Genomic DNA, 26762 nt, shown 5'->3' with positions numbered 1-26762 from the left:
TCTTAGATTCTATAAGAGAGCAGGCTGAGCAAGCCAGGGGAAGCAAGCCAGTAAGAAACATCCCTCCATGGCCTCTGCATCAGCTCCTGCTTCCTGACCTGCTTGAGTTCCAGTCCTGACTTCCTTTAGTGATGAACTGCACCGTGGAAGTGTAAGCTCAATAAACCCTTTCCTCCCCAACTTGCTTCTTGGTCATGATGTTTATACAGGAATAGAAACCCTGACTAAAACACCTATGATCCTAATCTGGAGGCTCAGAGATATAAGTTTCTGACCTGGATCTTGGCATGGAGATCTGGAAGCATAGTGGCTATGAATTTCAGAAGATTAAGACAAGGAGATCTCCAGTTCAAGATCATCTGGGATTAAAGGGATGGAGGCACGCGCCTTTAATCTGGGCCTCACCCTCTGCTGGAGACCCACACACCAGTAATCTGGGCCACACCCTCTGTTGGAGACCTACAGCCTTTAATCTGGGCTACACCCTCTGCTGGAGATCTATATAAGGACATTGGAAGCAGGAAGATTTACTCACTCTTCCTTGCCTGCTTGCCTCGTGGGACTGAGCAACTTCTAGATCCTTGGACTTCCATCCACCGCAGCTGCTGCTGCCCATTTTGGGGGAATTGGACTATAGACTGTAAGTCATCGACAAATTCCCTAATTATATAGAGACTGCCCATACATTCTGTGACTCTAGAGAACCCAAACTAATACACACGGGTTTACAGCGTTGGCCACATTTTGGCAGGGGAGGGGATACTGCTCAGCCACATTGGCTCTCTGACCTATATACAGTATGAGATCACTGGCTACTACTATTTACCATAACCACCTTGTATATGACTGAGTACTCCTTTCTCTTTTTGACATTATTAATAATGGTAGACTGAAAATTTGTTTATTCCTAATAAATGCCGAAGCCTGTTCTAGGAGTTGAAAATCCATCAGACAATAAAGCAGACCAAAATCCCTGGCTCTGAGGAATTTCTGCTTTCTGGAGAGGTGCCAAGGAAGACACTAACACAGAAGCTGGAAACGTTCTCTTTACAAGGCTATGTAACACATATTTTAGATTCTTCAGGCCACAGTTTCTATTTCAGCTACAGACCTTACATTGCAGCTGGGAGTCAGTCATGGACACAGCAACAAATAGGTGTGTGTGGTTCTGTCAAGAAACTTCATTTACAGAGACTTAAGTTTGAATTTCATAAGGTTTCTATATCTTATAGAATGTTCTTTTAAATCATTTGATACAAAACAGAATAAAACAAAACAAAACCCATTTTTAGTTTAAATCTTATTGAACAGGCTATGTATGCTACCAAACCTTAATCTGATGAAAGGCCAGACCCTGTTCATATCTGACACACATAATTGCATCTACCTTCTGAAGTCTGATGTGAGGCTCAGAATATTTATTTTCTGAGATCCTTTAAAACTTTAAAACTACAGATCATCTTTAAGCCCAGCTAAGAGTTCTCTTTTAGAAACACTCTAATAATAATCCAAATTCCCTGTTGAAAGACAGCTTTGAATCAACTTCTCTCCATACACTTTAAATTTTTTAAAAATTAATTTATGTAAGGATACAATAACAGGTATATATTTTCATTCACGTGTATCACTGATTTTGTTCACCTACTCTCCCCTGTTCCACTTCCCCTCACTACTCGCCTATAAAGAGTTCCCCCATTTTCATGTCTCATATGTATCACTGAAACCTATGTTCAGTGTATGAGATGAAAATGAAATGTGTAATTTTCCCCTTTTCTATTGTCCCCTTGCTTCCTTCTCTTCTTCCCTCCCTTCTCAGTGGCCTGTCTAGTTTCATATTATATATAAATGCGCGTGCACACACAGACACTCCATATAATTTTGAAGTCTAAATTTTACAGAGTGGAAACATGCAGTTTCCCATCTCTTTTAACATGATGATCTCTAGTTCTATTCACTCTCTTACAAATGATAGAAATCTCTTCTCTTTGAGTTGAACAGAACTCTATTGTATATATAAACCACATTTCTATACCCATTCATCCACATAGGAATGTTTACTTCCTTTATCTAAGTTCTTTCTCTTTTGAATACACTTGATGTTGTGAAGGGTCTTGCAAATTCTAGCTTTTCATTTCTCAACTTCCTATAAAGTATTCTGCATGGTGGAGTTGCCGACCTTCCTAATGCAAGCCGACTGACTGCTTCTAGTAAAAGCCCCGAGCCTACTGTTGGAAAACGTTTTTTATTTTTTGCTAACATCTTAGCCTGGCTTTCAAGACACTGCAGTAAACGCCTTTCCCAGCAGACCTGGTACAGGAGACTTGGTCCTCCTCTAACGGCAGCACTGACATGACAGTCCCCCTCTGCCCTACACTCTTCCTCTGAGTCCTGCATATCTTCTAAGACTCTTGTCTTCCTCTCCTCTACCACACCTTCCTGCAACTATAGAGCGACTTCTGGCAAGTTTCCTAAGCCTCACAAGTACTGGAATATTAGCCATACAAACACTACAACTATTATTTAGCCTAACAGACATTTTCTCATCTAAGCTACCAGAAACCTTGAAAAGGAAAACGTTTCTGTGAATTCCCTAAGTTTGGGTCTGTTAGTTAATGATTTGTGTTTGTTAGTGACATTTAAAATTCTAGTATTAACCATACATTTTAATGAGGTTACAGAAATAAAACTCTGTTGTTTTTTTTTAAAAAAAAGCAGGGTTTCTCTGTATAGCTCTGGCTGATCTGGAACTCACTCTGTAGACCAGGCTGGCCTCGAACTCAGAAATCTGCCTGTCTCTACCTTCCTAGTGCTGGGATTAAGGTGTGTGCCATCACTGCCTGGCATAAAACTTCTTTTATCCAAATAAAACGCTTTGCAAATAAGAGTGCTGCTTACCTTCACCAATATATCTTTTACAACTTGATTGCTGTCATTGTGAACACTGATATAACTGGAAAAGGTCTCTCCCAAAAATATATTCCTATGAAATGAAACAGCATTTTAAGTAGAAACTCATTCAGTCCTTAAGGAAATCAAGTAAATTTTCAAGGAAGAACTGCAGGTGGAAGAAAGTTTACTGAAGTGTCAAGTAAAATCTTTCTTCATTATCCCTTTTTTTAGGGTTGAGAAGTATTTCTTCAGTATCCTTTATTTTCTTTAGGCTGCTCATTCATTATCTACTGCACTTCAAAGTGAGAGTGTAATTACATACAACATCATACACTTGTAAACCCAAGTTTCTGGCCATCCTGGAAACTATGGTCACTGTAATCAGAGCTGCACTGTCAGAGATTTATATCTGAATACACTAAAAAAATGTCATTTTCTTTTTAAAAATAATTTATGCTCTAAATCTAGAAGTTCCAAGTTCATTCATCTTGGAGAACTTAGCTATTATTTTCCTAATAAAATGATTACTGGCTTTACACTACATAGCTTATTGAAAATATTGTATAAACTTTCTGTCTTATATTAACTATTATGTGTATGGGTGGTTTGCCTGTAACTATGTCTGTATACCACATGCATGCAGTGCCTGTGAAAACCTAAAGAAAGACTCAGATTAATTGGAACTGGAGGTACAGACAGTTGTGAACAGTCATGTGGCTGTTGGAAATCAAACCTAAGTCTTCTGGAAGAGCCTGTGCTCATAATGGCTGAGACATCTCTGAAGCCTCTTTTTCTAAATAATTTTAATAGTTTTACATCCACACATTTCCAAGTTTGAAGACACTGGTTTATGATCACACCCTGTAAGCTTAGTAAAACAAAATAAAAAATATCATTTCTTTTTTTGACTCAAATTTTCTCAGTTTTAATTCACTGACAATATAGGATAAGAAAAATAAAACACTTAAGAGTTTCTGACTAGCTAGCAAGTCTGATAAATTCTGTAAAGACAGGGGTGTGAATGAGGCCTACTGGGAGCTGCTCTGAAATGACAGCCAAGTTGATTAGTGTAACTAAAAGCATACAGAGTATGGGGGTATGTTGACAGTGCTGTGGTAGAACACATGCCTAGCATGTACAAAACTCATGCCTTTAGCCGCAACCCAAAGAAGAAAGTTAACATGCTATCATCATATTAGAATCACTACTGACTCTGTTCTACATTGCTTTTCTTAAAAAAAAAAAAAAAAAAAGAATTTGTGTATGTTTTTACTACTTATTGCATAAGTAGCACTTTCTCACTCTGCATACAAACATGATAAAACTGTGTTCAGGGAATGCAGAACATCTTATGTAAATCTATCATTCTTACCCAAAATTTTGGGGTAAAGTCAACATTTCTCCCAACATTAAAATCTCTGCACCATTTACAGTTGAAGGATCATCTTTCATTAACTGGTTAAAGAGATCACCTGCAGGAAGAGAAAAACAAAGCTCTAACACCTACCTTTAAATCAAGTTTTACTTATGTAAAGAAGTAGGAACCAGTGGGCAGCTTGTGGGAGAGCACTTGTCTAATATTTATAATGTGCTTGGGCAAAGTTTCTTCTATCTTGTCCTACCTGGAGCTATCTTTGATTTAACCTGAAATTGATCTTCCCTTTTCTACACCTGCTGTGAAAAGTCCCATGTGTAAGTCCCCAAGCCTGTTTGGAAACTCAGGGTTGAACTGCTCCAGCTAACTGCATGTTTTGGCTTCTGTTAAACAGCTTGCTTGCTTTAGTTCCCCTTGTAATTGTCAAATAGTTTTTAGGTGGGTTTTTTTTTTTTCCTTTAAAAGTTCCCTATAATATGGATTTGAGGATGCTCCATGAGAAATGGTTCTTTCCAGGCAGTCACCAGCTGGCTTATTACATATTCTTAATTCAGATTTGGTTGGGCTGAGTGGTCTTTTTGTCTCAAAGCCAAAACAATAAAGCCCTGGATTGACCCTTAGCACCATGGGTAGTGGGGTGAGGAGGGTATCTGATTTCTTTTTAAGATGAACAAAAATAGTATTAAAATTTTAATTTCTAACTTTCCTAAAACAGATACAACTGAGTGTAGTGATGCAAGTCTGAAATCTTAGGACTTAGAAGTGAGAGACAGGAGGTTTTGCAATTTAGGATCAGTCTCAGCTACATGATGAGTTCCGGGCCAGTCTGGGATATATGAATCTCTGTGTCAAAAACAAAAATTTACACTCTTTCTTGAGTTATAATCTTAGAATTCAATATATATTACAATGTAAAATGTCATTTCTTATCTGCAGTATCACAAAAATCATGTCAGAAAATTCTGGTTACATGGTGAATGCCTGTAATCACAGTATTGCCAGGTTGAGACAGGTGGATCAAGAATTCAAGACACCTTAGGATATGTATAGTGAGACCTGGTTCAAAAACAAAACAAAACAAAACAAAACAAAACAAAACCCAAAAACAAAAGAACACACACAAAAACACCACACATGCCTGTAATCCCACCATTCTGGGAGGCAGAGGCAGGCGGATTTCTGAGTTCGAGCCCAGCCTGGTCTACAGAGTGAGTTCAAGGACAGCCAGGGCTACACAGAGAAACCCTGTCTCGGGGAAAAAAAACCCAAAAAAACAAAACAAAACAAAACAAAAATCCAAAACCCAAAAAAACAAAAACAAAAACCCCCCAAAAACAAAAAACAAAAAAAACCCCAAAAGAAAACCAAAACTGATCTCACAGAATACTTCATGTTTGAATGTTTGAAGGTCATAAGACATAAATATACTGTAGAAACATCAATAATTCTAAACAGAATGCTAATGCATATTTGAGGACTCAGAGAACACTGTGATAGTGATAGAAATACAAATGTATCTTAAACTAAAAGTTCTCTTGTTACCAAAAGACATCATCTTGAATTGTAGATTATAAAGGAGCCCCGTCTTTCAGACGACTACCTTCACATCATATAAATACAGAGAACACAGAATTCAACAAACAGTTGGCATAAGACTGGCAAAGGTAAGCATCCTCTAAAATAGTGTGGATAACTCAAGTTTCAGCTTTTCTTCACATACCAGGTAAGTCCTTCTCTTCACACGTTACAGGAATATTGGTGAATAAAGTAGGCTTAGTCAATCGCATCACTGTCAATTAAGAGAGACAAAATGTTCAAATTGTTTAGGTTAATATTCAAGTCAAGTTCACAATATTCATCAAGTTCATGCTAATATAACTGCGTTTTTAATATAAGTGCTAACACTATACATATTATCTCCATTATACACACAAGGCTGAGAAAGATAACTACTAACATTTTAAATATTATCTACATTACACATACAAGACTGAGAATGTCTCTTGAAGGTTATTTTGCACATTAAAGATTATATGCAGCAAAATATGTCAGTGACAGAACCTAAGCTAGAACTAGGGTGACTTCATGCTGTCTAAAACATATCCCAAGGGTGAAATGTTTATTATTTATTATGAAATGTTATTAAAAATATTCCAAGGAAGTCAAGCAGGACTCCATTCTGGTGTGAACCAGCTCAAGTCAAAGTGTTGGTATCTCCAACCTTCAGTCTTACTTTTTTTTTTTTTAAGATTTTTTTTCCCCTGGTATGAGTGTTTTGCTTGGATGTGTATATGTGCACCATGTGAGTTCCTGGTCAGAAGAGGGCACGAGGTCTTCTGGAACTGGAATTATGGAAGCCTGTGAGCCCCCCTAACAGAATCTGCTTCCTATGCAAAAGCAATATATAAGTGCGCTAACCTCTGAACCACCTCTCCAGCCTCCATTCTTACTTTTAAGTAGAGAAAAAAACCAGTTAAAATTATTAAATATAACATGAAGACAAATAGTTCCCCTGAGAGAGGCACAGAAATGGTAGCCTTAATTTAAATAGCTAAAATTCAAAGCCCATTTCTTGTTTTCTTTTTTTCTTTTTTTTTTTTTTTTCTTTGAGATTTGATTTTAGAGTTTGCTTTACGAGGCCTAGCTGGGCTCATATCCTGTATCTCCCAGCCTTGGCTGAGTATGGGATTACAGGCATGTACACAGCTGTATGCACTGCCTAAGTGCACAGTTGTGAGACATGTACTGGGCAAGCAGAATTACTGAAACAGCTCATTCTTCAAACTTTATTGTTCCTGTTTGAAGTTTTGGGACAAGGTCTCACATCACAGCCCAAGAGGACCTGGAATGTGCCATGAAGCGCAGGTTAGCCTTCAACTTTGGCTCTCTTGCCTCAGTCTTTCAAGTGCTAATATTGTAACCACTATCCTCTGCTCATTCCTTTAGTGCTTGGGGTAGGTCTCACTAGCAGCCCAGGCTGTAATGGAACTCAGAGATCCACTTAACTATGCCTCCCCAGTGGTGGGATTAAAGGCCTGTGCCAGGCCTGGCTCTCCTTGAGGTTTTAAACAAACTAGGGCTTAAAAGTACTTTTCTAGATGACAAAATCAAATGTACCAGGATCAAAGGCATATTTACAACCATCTATGACCTATAATGAATTAATGGATCTCAAAACCTGAAGACGTCAGGTACAAAAAGAGCAAACTACCTACAAAAGCAGGATTTAGGAAACCCCGGCAGTGGGCTGAGAGATGGTTCATTTGGTAAAGTGCTTGTGTACCAGCATGAGGACCTGAGTTAGATCTCAGAAGCCATATAAGAAAAGCTGGGTGTGGTAGTGACATCTGGATCCTTGGCACTTTGCTGGTCAGCTTACCCAATCTATATGGCAAGCTTCTAGTCAGAGAGACTCTGTCTCCATAAAAGCAAAGCAAACAAAACCAAACCAAACCAAGGTAGCTGATGCCTGAGATTCCTAGCCTGACCTCTGGTTTGTGCATACACAAGAAACACTGACAGAAAATCTAAAAGTAAGTACGATTATTAGGTAGTAATTTCATATCTATGCTTGAGTGTTAAACTAAGTTATTGGTTCAAAAATCTAAAAACCAAAAACCGCCACAAAAGCCCATACATATTATTTGTTAAGTTGGGGAATGAAGCTAGATTTGTCAAAGCCAGGTCAAAGTTCAAAAAAACCAAAGCTTATAACTTGGATAACTTCATCTTAGCTTTCTATCTGTTGTCAGCCTCTTTCCTAGAGAGCAAGTGTTGGCTGCACTTTTCCAAAGGCTCCCACTGATTTATCTTTCCATACTTGTTTTTGTTTCCCTAGCATGCTCTATGTGTGACTAAACAGTGGGATCTTGAGAGGGAAGGGAGGTTAATGAGAGTAGGTAAAGGCAAGATTCACCCAGCTCCAGGGATCTACACGTAGCACTTAGTTCAAAGATCTGACATCGTCTTAAAAGGCTTCTAGAGGGCTAGACAAGGAGTTCAGTGGATAAAAGCATACAATGACCTGAGTTCAACTCCCAGGACCTACACGGTGGGAAGAAAGAAGCAACCAATCCCTACAGGCTCTTCTCTCACCTCTATATATGCACGATGGCTTGTGAGCTCACAAGCAAACACACAATACATACATGTAATTAAAAATTAAAAACTTCTAGGAAATAACAGTGGGTTCTAAGTTGTCAGGTCTTGATTATTGTCTAGGTAAATGGGAAATGAACCTTTTCCTCTTTAGAATCACTATGCTTTTTGAAGCAAAAAAATCTGTAACTTCACCCTTTTTCTGTTTTGTTTTTTTGAGACAGGATTGCTCTGTGTAGTCCTATCCTGGAACACACTCTGTAAACCAGACTGGCCTAGAACTCACAAAGATTCATTTGCCTCTATTTCTCAAGTGCTGGGATTAAAGGAAAATACTACCACTGCTGCTAGGTCCTGTTATTACTTTCATTGTTTCTCAGAGAATTCTGGGATGCAGCAATTCATGTGGAATATATCAGAAAACTTCAAATTTTTCACATATCAAAACAAAGAAGCTCCTTTTAATTCTTTTACTTAAAAACTGCTTATAAACTCATTGTAAGTTATACTTTTTAGTTGTTATAATCCTTTTAAAATAACTATCACAAAAAATGATATGATTTCCGAACTTTTAATTCTTGACTGGCAACCTTGTAATAAATCATGAAAAATACAAAATCAGGCATACTTTTAATTTTACACACAGCTCATATTATATTTAGGTGAATAAGGATTTTTAAGGATTCACTAAAATAAAACCATTTATTTAAACGCAAATCATTGGGATAAAGATTAGAACACGTACTTTCAATTTTAGTACAAACAATAATTCACCAAAGTTCACTTAAAAGAATGCTAATAAACATAATCTGGAATGTTCTTGACTTCATTGACAAGCCTTGGAATTATGTGATATTTATATACTGGACATAAACTGTATACATATCTCATAATTATTTCTTTATACTATGAAGAAGCATTAAAATTTAACTCATTAAAAATGTAATGATCAATAAAATTTATTCATTTCACAATTTCAGTCCATATTCATCTCATTCAGAATACTTTTCCTGATAATCAAAATTTATTACATACTAAAAATAACACCATATTTATGTACAAATAAATCAATTTTCCCAATAAGAGATAATCTTTCTTTAAGGAGATTTCCTACATATTCACAGTACTTAATGTCACAGAACACCCATATTTGGCCTAACTGTCTCTGGATGGTAGCATTACAAGAAGGAAGTTCATTGTGCCTGATAAGGTGATTGAGTTTTGTCCAAATGTCTTCCAGAGTTTGGTTGTTGCAAACACTGTATTCTAAAGTCCATCTTGCTCTATGAAGGGAGTGCAAATGTAGTGTCTTTAAACTAGCTTGCAATTTTCTAGACAAAGGAAAAATCTTTTTTGGACAATGTTTGCTGGCAAGTGAAACACTCCAGGATCTCTTCTTGTGCTGTTTTTCTTTTCCTGAATTTTTATCCAAATTTGCCGAATTAGCCTGCTCCTTCAGTGTGTGTGACTGGATTAAGTGCTGCATTTTCAAACTAGGTTGAAATTCCAAAAGATCTACTGTGCAATCATAGCTCTGTGATTTAACACTAGGTTCTGAAATGGTTAAGTACTGCTTCACATTCTCAGCAGCCTCTTCAGAAATTATTGGTGGCAATCTTTTAGGCTTGAGTGGAAGTTTGGACTCATCGTGTGGAAACCAAGGAATAAATCTTGATAGTGGGTGAGTAGGAAAGTCTTGAATTACATTTTCTGCAATTTTTGCCAGATGTTTAGGGTCGTTTTCGTATGGTCGATAATGTAATATTACTTCAGTAGTCATTCTGCAGTAATCCATTAACTCTTAATGAAGAGAAAATTTCTTAGCTGAATTCTTCAGAGCTAGAATGTAATTTATTATTACAAAATTGTCTTTCTTGTCAAATCAGAAGAAACAGGACCTAAAGTAGAAGTATTGCAAAAAATAAGATTTGGTACGGACAGCTGCATATGGATAGTCAGGGAGGAAAAACCAAAATCCATTTCCCATTTGGTACCTTAAGTAAGTGCTATGGCAGATGTGATATAATCCCACACTTGAAAACTTTTTTCTCCTAACAACAATAAGGAATCTGAATGAGGTTGGAATGTATATTACATCTAGCCTGAAAATGCTGATAAATCAACATGTTTAACTAAGTGGATATATAGAATTTTGAAATATTATCATTAAAATGTTTGGTATTTATAGTTTTAAAACAATAAAAGAAACAAAAAATTGGTAATTCTTACCACATAATGTAATATTTTAAATTTGGGGGTGGTGGCAGTGGCTGGAGAGATGGCTCAGTGGTTAAAAATACTTCCAGAAGACTCTGGTTCAACTCCCTCCACCCACAAGATGGTTCATGACCATATATTACACCAGCTCCATCACATACAGACATACAGACAGGCAGACAAGATCACTCACACACACACACACACACACACACACACACACACACACACACACACACAGTGTATATACATAAATACATTGTACAGACAAACATGTAGGCAAAACATCCATACAAATGGAAGTTGTCTTTTAAAAAACAGTTTTTAAAAAAATGTTATTTTAAAAATAAGAAAAATGAAATTCTTAGGTTTCTTATTTTGTTTTGTTTCAGTTTGTTTGAGACAGGGTTTCACCATGAAACTCTGCTTGTCCTGTCTCTTCATGGAGACCAGGATCCACCCACTTCTGCTTCCCCTCTGCTGGGATTAGAAACGGGCACCACCTTGCCCTGCTCGAAATTACTAGCTTAAAAAATATATTGTTTGGATAAAATTAACATGTGTACACTTTATTGATAAATATTTCACTGGTAAAATATTTCATTACGATATATCTTTCTCAATAGTAAATCTCAAAAAATATGAAAATGGATTAGCTTTACATGTTAATCCCAGATAGAAAATAGGGATATGACAAAGTCTTCTCTATATAAAGGTGGCTTTAATTAACCTTAAGATGCTAGTTCACTGGACACCAATGTAGAGAAGTACACAAGACAGAAGTTCTCATGATGTGCCAAACTAAAGCAGTGACCAGAAGTTCCAGCACACAAGGCCTCAAGAATGGAGCCAGCTAGGATCTGATCTTCAAGTTGTGGTTCTTAACCAGGCCAAAGCTAAGTATAATAGAGGCTCTTCTATATCCTAACACACGCACACACACATTTAATCTTTTACTCCCCCAAAACAAGAGAACTAATTTATGTTCTTACACTGCTACAATAACTATGACCCTGATTTTCGTTATGATGTCACAACAAAAATCACAGTCTGATTCTGAAGAATTAAGAGGTAACTGTATAATAAATCTTTTTATACCATTAAAATAACCATATTTCCCCTTGGATTCATTAAGTTTTAGTATAGATTTAATATGTGACGACATATTCTTTAAATAACTGATAGTGATCACTTCTTGATCTCTTCTGGCTTACAATCAAGGATGAGGATTTAATGAGTTTTTTTTCTTTACACCTTTTCAGTGTAAGGCAGGACATGGAGAATTCTTTTATTGTTGTCTGAAAATATTCAGTGATATACTTAAGAAACAAGTGAAATTTTGAGAGCTCTTTTTAGGTTAAATGTAGTTTCACTTCCAGAAAAACAAAAGGGAATGAGGATGTAGCTCAGTCAGCAGAGTGCTTGCCTAGCATGCACAAAGCCCTGGGTTCAAATCCCAGCATCCCATAAACTGGGTATAATGGTGTACATCTGTGATCTGAGCATCTGGAAGGTGGAGGCCAGGGGACCAGGAACACTAGGTCATTCTCGGCAACACTGAGAGTTTGAGGTGAATTCACTAGTATCTTGGGTTTCTTTCTTTCTTTCTTTTTTTAAGATTTATTTATTTATTACATGTAACTACACTGTAGCTGTCTTCAGACACACCAGAAGAGGGCGTCAGATCTTGTTATGGGTGGTTGTGAGCCACCATGTGGTTGTTGGGAATTGAACTCAGGATATCTGGAAGATCAATCAGTGCTCTTAACTGCTGAGTCATCTCTCCAGCCAGTATCTTGGGTTTCTAAAAATGAAGAATAACAAATAGTACTCCCAACCACTGAAATTTTTGATTGCTTCTGAGTTGTGTGGAATTACACTTAGCAACTTATATAATTGTTCATATAGAAATCATAATGATCTTTGAAAAAGCTGTTTCACTTGCTAAGGGGCAACAATATCTTAGAAAGACTAGGCAAGCCTTGTTGAATTATCAATTAGGCCTTGATTTCTTACTAGATATGTTATCTTGAAAGTTATAGACCTTAAAAGGTAAGTAATATTTGGCCCACATACTAGATGTAAGATAGAAATAATGAATATAGTTCCTTTCAAACACACATAATCTATTTTAGTTTAGATCATGTAGAAGTCCACAGGTCTCATAGTTGAATTGCTCAATGTTGCAGACTTTCTTAGTTCCACATTTAGAGACAGTCATATTAACTGCAGACATCAAAACATGATTGTATGTTAGGAATGGAACTGATGAGCTTCTGGAATGTAAGATGGATGTGTATAAAGCTCATGGAGAGTGGGGGCGGGATGTGGAGTATATCAAAAGGATGCCTTAAAGAAGGTTAAGTGCAATTCAATCTAGTTCAAATGTCTTGTAAGCATTTCTCCCTACCAGTCGAAGGAAATTTTAACTTTATAACTACACATCCCCAAAACAAGAAGGTGCATTGGGGCGGTAGCAAACATAAAATAAAGCTGAAAATATTTTTAAATAAAAAGTTATCGATAGGCAAATTCAAGGAAAATCCGATCTCCCAGCTTTTTTTTTCCTGATCAAATTAAATCATTAAAACATATTCAAGGCCAGGCAGTGGTGGCTCATGCCTTTAATCCCAGCACTTGGGGGCAGAGGCAGGTGGATTTCTGAGTTTGAGGCCAGCTTGGTCTACATTTCAGGACAGCCAGGGCTACACATTGAAACCCTGCCTCGAAAACAAACAAACAAACAAACAAACAAAAAACTTACTCAAAATTGCAGCGTATAGACAATTAAAGGTGATAAGATATTGCTCAAGTTTCCCATAAACATGATACTACAGTGTGATTTTAAGTATATTTCAACAAATCTAAGACGTATTAGGTGTAGTTCTATTTATTTCAAATCCTTGGCATTATAGTGCTACACTATTTATAGATAAGCTAAAACCTGGCAACTTCATCCCTGCGACATGGACGGATAAAGGAGTAATGTTTGAAATAAGCATGCTAAATGCCAGCTGAGATTTATGCTGGTTCAAAGATCTCTGCGGCAGGGTCGAGGCGTGAGCCTCTGTGGACAAAATGTGGTGGCTGCGGTAGCAGAGACTTCAGAGTTTAGGTTTGCATTTCATTCCGGGAGGAGCAGGAAGGCCAGTGTGGGGTTTAGGGACAAGGCCTACATCGGGGATCCTTCAAATAGTGAGGGTAAGGACAGAGTAAAGAGACTCAGGTTAGCAACAGTTTACCTTTCAGCGCCAACAGGTGCTCCTGTTTGGGGGGATTCACTTCCATCTTGACGGGCACTTCGGACCTCAGCCTACCCTGGCTCAAGTTTCACCGGGTCTGGAAGGAAAGTGCAAAGCTCAAATCCCGGAAGATCGGGCTTCGAACGCACGCCCAACTTCTTTCTGCTCGTGAGAACATAAATTCTCTTTCCTTAAATCCTCTACGGCCCCAGTGAAATCTTTTTACCACGGCCATTCCTTCGCTCAGAATTACACATTTTCCCCAACAACTCAGGCTGACTACAAAGATCCACTTCGTGCCGACAATACGCGGCTTCCCAAAAGCTTACATTGCCCGGTGGGGGTGGGGAGGGAGATACTGTAATGGCATGCTGGGATTTGTAGTTTATTTTGTACAAATTTTGCAGTGTACGCTGGGGTAGGGGGCGTGTTGCTCACTCCTTTATTCTGATTCGCTTCAGTTCCAGAGAATAATATTGTTACAGGAATGTAATTTTTTACCATAAAATTTTGTTTATGTTCCATACATTTTTAAAAAAGACAATTCTCTCCATCACTCGCAGACTCCGTCATGTAAAACAGTGCGCACGCGCAAACCGTACAGCCAATGACTGACGGAGGAGAAAAGGTCAGACGAGGCAGAACGGCTCCCCATCTGTCCTGCGCATGCGTGAGGGCGGCACGCGCCGAGGGCTTCTGGGTAGGTCGCTCAACCCCTCCTCTCAGTTAAAGGCTCTACTGCAGCTGTGGCACTGCTCCTTCCAGGATGGCTGCCCTCGCTGTAAACAAGCCCGGAGCCGGAGTAGACAGTGGGCGGCAGGGCAGCCGGGGGACGGCTGTGGTGAAGGTGAGGGAACTTGCGTGCTCGGTTCTCCACCTGTGGCTTCCCTTCGGTTCGTCCTGGAGACCTGGCTGCGACTGTGCGGCCCAGGCTCGGCCGGGCGGGACGCGCGGCCTCGTGTGGGCGTTACAAGCCTTTCCTGCCCCTCCGCGGTCCTGGCCCAGAGGAGCTGAAGTTGCCTGGTCTTCTAACTCAAAGTGTCAACATCGTCCGAGGGGCTGTTTGTGAAAAGCATCGCATGGGCTTGTGAAAGTTGACCTGTATTTGGTCTTTCCCCTAGTCTTCTGTTTCTAGTGACGCCTCAACTGGCATTACTTGACTTAGTTGTATTAAACACTCATTGCCATAGACTGGTACTATGGTAAATGTTTCAGCTCGCTAATATCTACCTAAAAGGTAGATATTAATTCGCATTTTACATGGGAGGAACCCTAGGTTTAAGTGAGGACAGTATGTGCTAAGGGCCCAGAGTTTACTGGTTGTCAACGTCTGCCTTTCAGCATTGCCCCTTGCCTCTGAATAGTAGAATATTCTCCAACTGCAGCACAGTAGGGCTTTAACACTAAATGTATGGAGTACTCACTGCTTAGAAGATCTACCGTCTATTTACGAGCTACATTTACTAAAAACTAAGTGCAAGTATTTGAAGATCATTTCCCTCACCCACTGTAACATAGATCTAAAAGGGGCATGTGGTTTCGGGAGTAACCTTGAAGATTATCTGTAGCCAAGAGATTAAACAACAACTCTTTCTGAGTGTGTTAAGATCAGTACATCTTTTAAATTCCCAGAAGTAATTTTAGTGTACACCTGGATTTATAACAGTGAACCAAGTCTGGTGGCATATGCTTTTTAACTCGTTAAATGGTAGATATCTCACTCAGTGTCTCTCTTCAGCCAAGGTCAGTTTTTGAGGAATTTATGCCTACAATTTATTATCAGTTGTTTTTTATTGGTGTTGAATCAGTTAACTTTTTATATTAGTGAAATGTAGAGGAGCCCTCTTTAAGCATATTTTGTATTTGAGATTTAATATTTTGAATTGTGCTTTTGCCAAATGGGAATACCTGCAGAATATTTTCTCATTTTTTATAATTCTCCTTAACCATTTCTTTTCACTTTATTCATATGATATTCTGCATATATAAATAAAAACATAATGGTTGTAGTTATGGCATATGAGTGCGCTATAACTTATCTTTCAATTTAGTATTTATATGTATCTTTGTTTTTAATTATTTAATGATACAAATAGTGCTTTAAGGAGTTACATGCTGATTTTGTCATATGTGGGCTGGGGATGTGATTCAGTAGTAGAACATTTACTTGCTATGTGCAGGATCCTGAGATTTCCCAGCAGCAGAAACAGTAATAGCAACAAGGAAGAAAACACCTGGATTTTGCCGTGTATGTATGCCGTAGTTTAGAAGAAGTTCCTTAAGTTCTGCTAAATCGTGTCCATGGATGCCATTATTACTCAAAACATTTTTTGTATCAGTTAGGGAAATAGTTTTCCTGTACTTTTATTAATACAAAGCATTAACTTTTTGAAAAAAATATCTTGATGTAGTTATTCTTTGTACTTTAATGAGTTAGACTGAACTCTTAATATAAAGTTTTCTTTATACATTTAGCAGACATTTAACTTTTCTCCTTTTTTTCCTGTGAATTGTAGCACATTTAATTTTTTTTTGTGAATTATTACCAGTATGTGAGGTAACTATAAATTACCAGTTTAATTATAGTAAAAGATGTTTGTATCTCAATTTCTAAGTCTAGATGTATTAGAGAATCAAATTTAAAATTGTTATGGGTCTAATGAGATTTCTAACTGTTCTTTTTTTTTTTTTTTCTTAATTTTGTGTTGTGTGTGTTTGGTGGCCTGAATTGGTTTTTAATTTTATTTTGTTGGATTTTATTTACATAAGCATGTAGATACTCTGCACTCTTGTTCTAATAGGGAAAAACAGGCTGGTCAATGAAAGCACTGAAGTATTTGGGTCAGACAGGCAGATATCTAAAGTGCATGGAAACCCAGAGGATAGTGTAATCATTTCAAGTGGAATGAGAGCTTGTAGACCAAGAGATATGTTACTTGGGATGTTTTTGGTTTATCAATATAAAAACTTTAATAAAGAAATTCAGTAGGAAAATGTGTAGATCTTTTCTCAGTGTTAATTAGCCTAAAGGAGGAATGAAGACCCACCAACCACAGAACCAAGTGTCCTGTGCTGGGATACTCTGGGAGCATAGGGGACTGAAAGGCAAGGCAGGGACACAAGAGAGCGGCAGCTGTTCACTGTGATTGTATTGAAAACAACACAGAAAGACGGTTGTAAAAGCACTGAAAATGGTGTTTTTATAATTACAGTTTTTGACTATACATAAAATACTAGCCCATGGACCTGAGAGTCAGAGTGAGCCAGTTCTCAGAGCTTTTCTTTACCACTGTCTTTCAGTATGTCATGTACCTGTGATTACAACTTGATAAATACTTCTAAGGCAGAGCTACTTCATCAGTAAGAACAAGAATTTAAATTTAATTTTCAGCTAATTTTTCTTTTTGCCTTTACATCCTTTTGTGAAATCTAGAAGATACTTGAAATTCCTTGGAAACTTTCTTACAAGTTTTTTATAGTTTAGGAAAGGGGTTGTCATCCCAAAACACATTTTAGATGATTTTGTTAAAATCAATGGCATCTCCTGTAGTAGCATTTGGGAGGCAGAGACAGGAAGGAACATCACTATAAGTTTGTGGCCAGCTTGGATTGAGGCTCGTCCAGGGGCACCCGGTGAAATGTCATTTACAGGGAAATAAAACCGCGTAGAGAGTACTAAGCTGTTGAGAGCACTGACTGCTCTTTTTAAGGACTGGGGGTTGATTCCTATTACCTATATGGTAGCTAGCAACCATCTGTAACTCTAGTTCCAGGAATCTGATGCCTTTTTTTTGACCTCTGTGGGTACTGCATTAGCATGATGCACCATACATGCAGACAAAACATGCAAGCATAAAATAAAAATAAATCTCTATAAATACTTTTTAAAAAAAATATAAGCAAAATGAAATGATTGTTGATGGGGGTTTCAGTAGAATTATAAATTGTTACATATTCAGTTTCCAGAAGATTATATTATGTTAACTATGTTAATTTGCAACATAAGACAGGGCCTGTCAAATGGAAATGAGTAAAAATGTGATTTAACATTTTGTAAATTAGCTTTTTTCCCATGGAGGAATAAAGTAACAAGGTTGATTTCAATATACTAGATTCAATTAAATCTAAAATATTTGAATATTGTATCAGTAGTGTTTACAGGGCACATGTTTCTGTTTCACATACAGGTTCTGGAGTGTGGGGTTTGTGAAGATGTCTTCTCTTTGCAAGGAGATAAAGTTCCTCGCCTTCTCCTTTGTGGCCACACAGTCTGCCATGACTGTCTTACTCGCTTGCCTATGCATGGAAGAGCAATACGTTGCCCATTTGATCGACAAGTAACAGACCTAGGTAGGAAAATTATATGAGGTTAAAGTGAAAAATTATTCAAGCACAGAAAACAGTTTTTTACACTTTTTATGTTACGTCCCAAAGAGCTTTTAAAATTTGAGTTTCTATTAAGGTCAGTGAGATCCTAAATGTAAGCTAGCCCACTCTTAATTACCGGTGGATATCTGAAATTTCCATATTCTATACTTAATACAAAAAGCTTTAAGAAGTATCAGAAATATATGTTATTCTTATTCAAAGAAATGAGAATACATCACAGGTTAAGTTATACTAATGCTCTGAATACAAAACCTGTTTTGTTTGTTTGTTTTTTTAATGAAAGGTAGTCAAAGTATAAAGTCATTTGACTCTCAGTATTTTTTCTTTCTTTCTTCCTTTCATTCATTCTTTTTTCTTTTCTTTTTCTTTTCTTTTTCTTTTTCTTTTTCTTTTCTTTTTCTCTTCTCCCCTCTCCCTCTCCCTCTCCCTCTCTTCCCTCTCCTCCCTCTCCTCCCTCTTCTCCCTCTCCCTCTCCCTCTCCCTCTCCCTCTCCCTCTCCCTCTCCCTTTCCCTCTCCCTCTCCTTCTCCCTCTCCCTCTTTTCTTTGAGATAGGGTTTCTCTGGGTAGCCCTGGATGTCCTGAAACTTGGTTTGTGGTTCAGACTGGCCTTGACTCAGATCTGTCTGCCTCTGCCTCCCCTCCCACCCCACCCCCCCTGTACACCTTTAAAGGTGTACATCTGCTAGGTCCTTGCATGCTTTTACAACTGCTTCAAAATTATTGTTGACATAGTTTAGAATTTAAAAGTGTGTGAGTGTGTGTATGTGTGTGTATGTGTGTAGGTTTACCCAAATCAAATTGTCAGATTTGGCAGAAGATGGCTTTATCTAAGGGTCTATCTTACTGGCCCAGATTAGAAAATACAGCATTAACTTTTGAACAGTTATTTCACAGTTTAATGTAATTTCTTAATTTATTCTGTAAGATTAAAGAATTTTCCCTAGAACAGTTTTTAAGGCTGATTTTTTTTTCCTTCAGGTGTTTATAAGTACTTAAGACCAGGGCTGGTGAAAGGAGTGAACCGACTCCTGAAAGTTGTCCTCTGGCTTTCCTTCTTGTTCTGTGGTACCTTTATATATGTGTGTGCACACATGTGTATACACAGAAAATAGCATAAACTTATAAAAGACTAATATAGTCATAGTAAATATCAAAATTTGAATAATTTATCTACCTATAAAAGGAAGAAAGGGAGTATTGTTTTTTTAGACTTTAAATACTAAAAAACATGGCTTCGACATATTATCTTAAGGTCATGGCTGTTTTTATTTGCTAGAAAGCTGATGCAAAATGATATTACACAGATAATATTAACCTACTGTAAGCCATAACGTAATAACGGTGGAAGAGATATCTCTGTTTTAAGGTTTATTCACTTGACTTTTCTAGTCTATAATTAAAATAATATTACCATTTCTTCACATACAACTAGACATGTTGAAATGTTTTGCAGTAGTGTTTTGCAAATGTACGCTAGACCCTTTGGGAGAGTCCTCTACTGTCTCTAATACCGAAGTATGGGAGCTTATGACAGGACAGTTAGTCATGTGTCATGTTGAAATCAAGAGTGCTGTCATACCAACATTAGAGCAGCCAGTTCTGGCACGAGTAAAGATGGTAGTGACTCTAACTCGTGGGTACTTTAACTGTGATTCATTTGTGGAATATGTCAGTGGCTTTCAGTTATTAGTTTCCAATTTTTAAAGGCTTTGTATTTGTATCATAGAAATAATATATTTGTGTGTATGCATATACGTTATACATTATATACGTATACATTATATATACAGTATATAATGCATATACGTTATACATTATATACGTATACATTATATATATATATATATACACACACACAGTATATATACTGCAATTTTTTGAGAAAAATCTAAAAGTAGGTTATTTGCAATTCCTGCTTCCAGAAGGAAAGTGCTCTTATTGATAGCAGTTCGTAAGCTGAGCTCTTCTCTGATCCACTCAGTTGTTATTTCTTATGAGCAATATTTCTGGCTTTATTCTTTTTGTCTAGACGGTAAATTGTACTTCCCTACCCTCTAACAATTAGGTGTGACTATGTTGTTTCAATTTAACTATTGAAATGTAAGCAGAAATTAAGTGTCAACTGTCTTCTTCCAGATAAAGGTTTTTAAGATTGATGATGATCTGAAGTAGATCTTCCTTTTTGTAACAGTGAGGTGGCCTACAAGAGTGTTCTCAGTGTTCTCAGCATGCATCCTGGAGAACAGAGCTTTTCATCTGCCCCAAACCCTGAGGATTTGCAGGAACAACACAAGTCTGTGTTTTTTTAAACTGTAAAGTTGTAGAGTTTTATTTTTTACAGCTATTTTACAGTATTTACAAAGTTGTTAGGTATGCCTGGGAGTTTGTGTATTTCTTACATAATGACTGAATTTTGGGAAAAATTTCAAGGCTATATTAATGGTTGTTCTGAATGCTTAAATGTTTATATAAATGGAGTAGATGGATCTCAGTTTTTAAAATACATTGGACATGCAGAAATAAGGAAGAGACCTTGCAGAGGGGCAGCAAAGCTGAGGAAGGCTCGCTGGAGTGTTCTGTGTAGTAAGAAAAGAGGTGACAGAAAAAGGGTGGGGAGGGGGATAAATATAGCTTCATTTTAAAAAACCAGAGAATGTTTTTGTTTGTTTCTAAGGAAAAAAAATAGATGACAAACAGACAAGGAGCCCAGTCACCATGTCATTGTTATCTTTTACATTTTCATTTTATTAGCAAACACTTTCTAGATGGCAGCAATATCAGATAGCATTTGTGCTGTAGAATCTTACCAGATGCTAATTGCTGAACAATTTGGCTATTTTTTGTAGGCTCAAAACAATGTGTGTATGATTATGTGTTAAGTTTTGGGTAAAGGGACTGTCTATCCTTATTCAAACCTTTTTAGAGGCTTGTCTAAGAGCTTTCATTCTCTTGCTTTGTTCTGTAGCTCTATGATGAGTCATTTTTTAATTAAAGTTATTTTTATTTTATGTATATGGCTACTTTGCCTGCATTCAAATATCACCTAGTATCTTCAGAAACCATAAGTGGGTGTTAGGTTCCACAGAATTAGAATTGCAGGTGGTTGTGAACCACCATGTGAGTGTTAAAAGTCAAATCTGGATCCTTCATAAAAGTAGCTAGTGCTCTTAACCACAGAACCATCTATTCAGCCCCCGCTATGAGGAATTTATGTAGTCATTGATAGCCACAGGTTAAAAAAAAGAGTGGGGAATCTTTAGTTCTTTTAGATCCAGTTTACTTAAAGACAAAATGTCTATTATATGATTTATACAGTAATTTTTCTTTTTCTTTTTTTTGTTTTGTTTTGCTTTGTTTTGTTCTGGTTTTTTTTTTTTTTTTTTTTTTTTTTTTTTTGAGACAGGGTTTCTCTGTGTAGTCCTGGCTGTTGTCCTGGAACTCACTCTGTAGACCAGGCTGGCCTCAAACTCAGAAATCTGCCTGCCTCTGCCTCCCAGAGTGCTGGGATTACAGGCGTGCTAAATATGATTGTAGCTTATTTTTGTGGTCATGAAATAATTGATTGTCAATAGGTTATTCCTCTTTACTCCCACTGTGTGTGTTTGTGTGTGTGTAACCAGGGCATTGCACATGCTAAGTATGTTTTCTTCCATTGAGCCAAGCTCACTTCTCCTATGATATCTTTAAAAAGAAATGTGTGTGTATACTCTGGATTCAACCTATGTTCTTGCACATGCTAAGTACATACTCTGCTACTGAGCTAAAACTTCTTCCCCCTATAATATCTTTAAAAAGAAATGAGTAAAACAGTATTTTGCACAGTGCTATAAATGTCTTAATTTGTCAAGTTTTAAAACAAATCTATTAATGTATAAGGATATGTGACATTCATTCTTGCATATGTGTTCATATGTGTGACTGTTTGTACATTTTTATCTGCCTGTATGTAGGTGGCCTTGCTACTGCTTGCTCCAGAAAGCCCCTGTCTTTCTTTACCTTTTAATGCTAGAATTACAAGTGAGCCCCCATACCCATTTGCATTTATGTGGATTTGAGGGACCTGAACTCTGACTAAGCCATCTCCCTAGCCTCTGGTTTGTGGAACTTTATTTTTCTGGTGTGTGTGTGGGGGGGCACATGTATATTTGTGCACACATTCCTGGATTGTGATGTAAAATGCATTTCTTACTGTAGGTAGCTGTAAATTAATATTTGAAAAATATTGAATTACTTTTTATTTATATTATAAAAGTGAAATAAAAAGTTTATAAGGTTATGTATCTACTTGTATTGCTGAGAAGTTCTTTGGTAACATTAACAAGCCCTTTTTCCTGGAGGCTTTTAGACGTTATTAATGACTGAACTATGTGATTAGAAATTAATCTTAAGGTATGAGGTAAATTGACTAAATTTCCATTTTGTCACATTTACTTTTGTTTTCATATTTGTTCTAGGAGACTCAGGTGTCTGGGGTTTGAAAAAAAACTTTGCTTTACTGGAGCTTTTAGAACGTTTGCAAAATGGACACATTGGTCAGTGTGGAGCTGCAGAAGAAGCCATTGGGATATCTGGAGAGGTACTGATGTTACTTGTTGAAACATTTATTACAAGAGTTTTTTAAAAACAAAGTATTTTCCAATATTTGTACAAAAGTACTTTATTTGCTGTATCTGCGAGGTTTCAGAAACTCAGGTTTTTATTATATTTCAATTCTAAAGTGACCTCTGTTCTCAAAAATAGAACAGAAATTAAATTTGTTGAAGTTCTTTTTCTAATCTGCTTTATGAGAAACTCTTCCCTTATCACACTTTAGTTATGTGTAAGTAAATACCTTTAAGGTAGGACATTATAAGAGCATAAGAGAAATGTTTAATCTATATTTAGTACAAAAAATTTAAAACTGAACCTCAACAGCAAAGTACAAGAAAACATAGACAATGGCTCAGTGGTAAGAGCACTGTGCTCTTCCAGAGGTCCTGAGTTCAATTCCCAGGAACCACATGGTGACTCACAACCAATCTGTAATGGGATCTGATGTCCTCTCTTGAATGTAACAATGCAGTCTGAGGAAGTTGCTACTCTTAAATATTTTCAAAACAATAAGGAAAAACATTAAGTGGTGTGCTTGACATGTGTCTTCCTAACAAACAGATATCTGTACGTATTCCCAAAGCAGAATTGTCTGCACAGCTTACTTAACAAGTGAAATATTTCTGTATAGAAGAATATTTGCCGTAAATAACGGTTAATAGTGTTAGTTTCAGACTTTTAATAACTGTATTTGATTTAAGAAGAAAAAGAACTCCCAATAGATTGATTGCAGCTTCCCTTTGGTGGTTTCTTTCTATTTAAGATGAGTTAGAAAAATGATTTTTGATCTGAAGCATCCCACATCTATAAAATCTTTACAGGTCTTTCATATGTTGTACCTTCCATTTTTATTTTAAAACATTAGAATATTATGTACTGCTGATCTCATAAATTATTTGTAAAGTCTAGAAAACAGAAGATATGAGAATTTTATGTTATAAATACAGATTATTGCAAAATAAATTGTTTCAATCTTTGGGTCATTTTAAAATTTAATTTGACAGTAAATGATATCATTTGTGTACTATTTATTTCTGGAAAAATACACAAAATGTTTCTTTTGCCATTTATAGCTTTCTAATATACAGAAGTTTTCAAAGCATTCCTTATTATCTAAAAAGTTATTTTTGCATATTCCCAATGTCTTTTTTAAAGACTTTGGTATGGTTCAGTGCAGAATACTTGGTTACTATAGAAGAAGCCCTGAGTTTGAGCACCAGGATCACAAACAAACAAATAAAAATACTTTTTGATACTTAAAGAAAATTAAAAATAATATTTAGAAGCTTAAAGGGAAAATTACTTCTTTTCTCAATCTGTCGTTTTTAGTCATGATTGTAATCCATTAACCTGTGGAACTATTGGAATGTACTTGTATATATTTGGGAAAAATACATAATTCATATCTCAAAATCTATTGAGATCAGAACTTCACATCTTAAGTCAGAGTATCTTGTATTTTCAAAATTTCCATAGCTAATTCCATACCTTATTATCTATCAGGTTATTTACACAGCATAGTGCTGATTTTCTTTTTATGCATACTCATGGCAAGTAACTAAACAATGGGCGTCTAAGTCTATCTTAAAGAATAATGTTTCTGTGCTTCTGCTACTTCTGAAAATTTGATGGAAGAGATCTTTGCACTGTCTGTGTATGTAGTTCAATGGCAGCCTGTTTGTCTGGTATTTAGAAGGTTCTGGTTCAACTTAGCACTGGGGGGTAAAAAGGCTAGTCATAAGATTTTGCCTCCAAATCATATCCTGTGTTAATAATTAGTCACCAAAATAGCTTCTTTCTTTGCTGAAAAAAATAGTTTTTAGATGGATAGGTAGCTCATGCCTTTATACTTACTAGTATATTTTCATTATTAAATAAAATTTGTGTGTGGCCATAGATGTATATTGAATGCATGTTTTGGGTCCAATAGACCAAACCAATACAGAATTTAAGCATAGTTTAGTTAATTGAAGAAGTTGAACTTTGATTGGTTAAAGGACCGGTGTCCAGCTAGCTAAGCTGCATCCCGCTAATTCGCTGATTAGGCTGTAGCTCATTGTTTTCTGTGTCTTCCTTCTGTTTTGTAATGCGTTGTTGCACCATGGATTAAAGTTTCCAGAACTCCATTTGGCTCTAGAAGCTACATCTTTTGAAGACCACTTTGCTTTGCTTTGGTTTTCTTCATTCAATTACTTAGTTCTTTGTTTCTATTTGAAATGATTGACTTGACAAACTTCCTTTTTTAATATCATATATGAGCCTGGTAAGTTAGTAGAAAAGATTGTGGGGTTTTGTAGTTCAAAATTTGCCATGTTTTAATGAGTGCATTCAGTTTTAAGGCATTAACTTTTTATTTATTAGAGCATCATTCGCTGTGATGAAGATGAAGCTCACGTTGCATCTGTATATTGCACTGTGTGCGCGACTCACTTGTGCTCAGAGTGTTCTCAAGTTACTCATTCTACAAAGACATTAGCAAAGCATAGGCGCGTGCCTCTAGCTGATAAGCCGCATGAGAAGACCATGTGCTGTCAGCACCAGGTGCACGCCATTGAGTTTGTTTGCTTGGAAGAAGGTTGTCAAACTAGTCCACTCATGTGCTGTGTCTGCAAAGAATATGGAAAACACCAAGGTCACAAGGTATGAACGTAATTCAGTTGGATGACTTTTTTTTTTTTACCAGCCTTTCATTTGTTTTCATTGACCTATTTACTCAAAGACATAAATAAACTTTAACTTTTGAAGAAAGTTAAGTGATTAATGAGTTGGTCTCAGTAGCATGGGAAAAATTGAGGGTTTTAATTTCTGAATCGTAAAATTTCAGAGAGGCTTCATGATTATTTCTAGCAGGAGACAGTGTCTTATATTTGTGTGCCTGTGTCTATAATACACTGTACTGCTTTGACAATATAATATAATTTGGACAATCTCTTAGTTTCTTATATAGTATACATGAATTTCCAACTTCTGATTTCTTTGAAGTATAGGTCTCTTAAAAAAGAATGAAAATAAATTAGTATTTTTGGTCTTCCTACATTGTACTTGTTTGAAATATTTTACAAAGCCTCTGTGACTGATGTTCATTTATATTGAAAGGTTTTAAGTCGTTTTTGAAAATCACTATAAACCACTCTGAATTCTTTCCTGTAATTGTGTTGTATTTGTAGCATTCAGTACTGGAACCAGAAGCTAACCAGATCCGAGCATCAATTTTAGATATGGCTCACTGCATACGGACCTTCACTGAGGAAATCTCAGATTATTCCAGAAAATTAGTTGGGATTGTTCAGCATATTGAAGGAGGAGAACAAATAGTAGAAGATGGAATTGGAATGGCTCACACAGAACATGTATGGATTCTTTTCTTCCCTCTTTATCTTCTTAACCTTTTTCATTCTCATCTTTGCATCTTCTAGTAAGTATTGCACAGTCACAATGTGCTAGTACTACACTGGACACTGTACATATAATGGTGTCCATAATCTATCATAGAGAGTTTTCTAGTTTGATAATATTTTGATTTGTGGGTAGGGTAATAGAGTATACCTGGTAGTATATTAAGAGGTATAACTCATTATGTAGTTTATGGATGTTTAAACTGAGATTTGAAGGAATTCCATCTGAGAGAAGAGTGGATTGGGAGTGTTTGGAGCTTTGGTTGGGTTTGACAAGAAGAAGTTAAAGACCAAGTAAGTCAGTGCAGAATCTATTAGTCATGCTGGAGACTTTAACACTCCAGTTTCAGAGTAATTGTGAGCCCTGAAACCATTGACATAGGACCAGGATCACATTTACATTAAAAACTGTTGCTGTTAAGTATAGAAAGTGAATTGGAAGGAAGTAGCATGAAAGTAGGAAGACCTGTTAAGACACAATTGAAATCATCTAGGTTAGAGATGCTTATGTCATGCTGTACTGGAGTAGTAGGAAGGAAGAAGAGGGATTTGAGATGTTAAAGAAT

General features: G+C 36.7%; 3 protein-coding genes across 6 annotated transcripts in view; 1 reads left to right on the top strand and 2 right to left on the bottom strand.

Annotated features, from left to right (window-relative positions):
- Trappc13 (trafficking protein particle complex subunit 13) overlaps window positions 1-13917 on the bottom strand; it is a 32913-nt gene extending 18996 nt beyond the window's left edge. For all 4 annotated transcript variants that reach the window (XM_052159358.1, XM_052159359.1, XM_052159360.1 and 1 more), the window contains exons 1-4: window positions 13822-13917; window positions 5985-6053; window positions 4262-4361; window positions 2896-2980 (exon numbers count right to left, since the gene is read on the bottom strand). In XM_052159358.1, coding sequence (XP_052015318.1) covers window positions 2896-2980; window positions 4262-4361; window positions 5985-6053; window positions 13822-13867 — 300 coding nt within the window. In that variant the 5' untranslated portion in view covers window positions 13868-13917. The remainder of the gene's footprint in view (window positions 1-2895; window positions 2981-4261; window positions 4362-5984; window positions 6054-13821) is intronic.
- Shld3 (shieldin complex subunit 3) lies at window positions 8918-13918 on the bottom strand. Its single transcript, XM_052159363.1, has 2 exons — window positions 13822-13918; window positions 8918-10260 (listed from the first exon to the last, which is right to left on the bottom strand). Exon 2 carries the CDS (start codon window positions 10155-10157, stop codon window positions 9390-9392), a length of 768 nt encoding a protein of 255 aa, XP_052015323.1. The 5' UTR covers window positions 10158-10260; window positions 13822-13918; the 3' UTR covers window positions 8918-9389.
- Window positions 13919-14518: 600 nt separating this feature from the next.
- The window catches only part of Trim23 (tripartite motif containing 23), a 28078-nt gene continuing 15834 nt past the window's right edge, over window positions 14519-26762 (top strand). The window contains exons 1-5 of the mRNA XM_052160034.1: window positions 14519-14668; window positions 18009-18171; window positions 22666-22787; window positions 25163-25441; window positions 25969-26151. Coding sequence (XP_052015994.1) covers window positions 14588-14668; window positions 18009-18171; window positions 22666-22787; window positions 25163-25441; window positions 25969-26151 — 828 coding nt within the window. The 5' untranslated portion in view covers window positions 14519-14587. The remainder of the gene's footprint in view (window positions 14669-18008; window positions 18172-22665; window positions 22788-25162; window positions 25442-25968; window positions 26152-26762) is intronic.

Source organism: Apodemus sylvaticus, chromosome 16 (assembly GCF_947179515.1).
Source record: "Apodemus sylvaticus chromosome 16, mApoSyl1.1, whole genome shotgun sequence".
NCBI lineage: Eukaryota > Metazoa > Chordata > Mammalia > Rodentia > Muridae > Apodemus > Apodemus sylvaticus.
The sequence above is the reverse complement of the archived record's forward strand: the minus strand, read 5'-3'. Positions and strand labels throughout refer to the sequence as shown.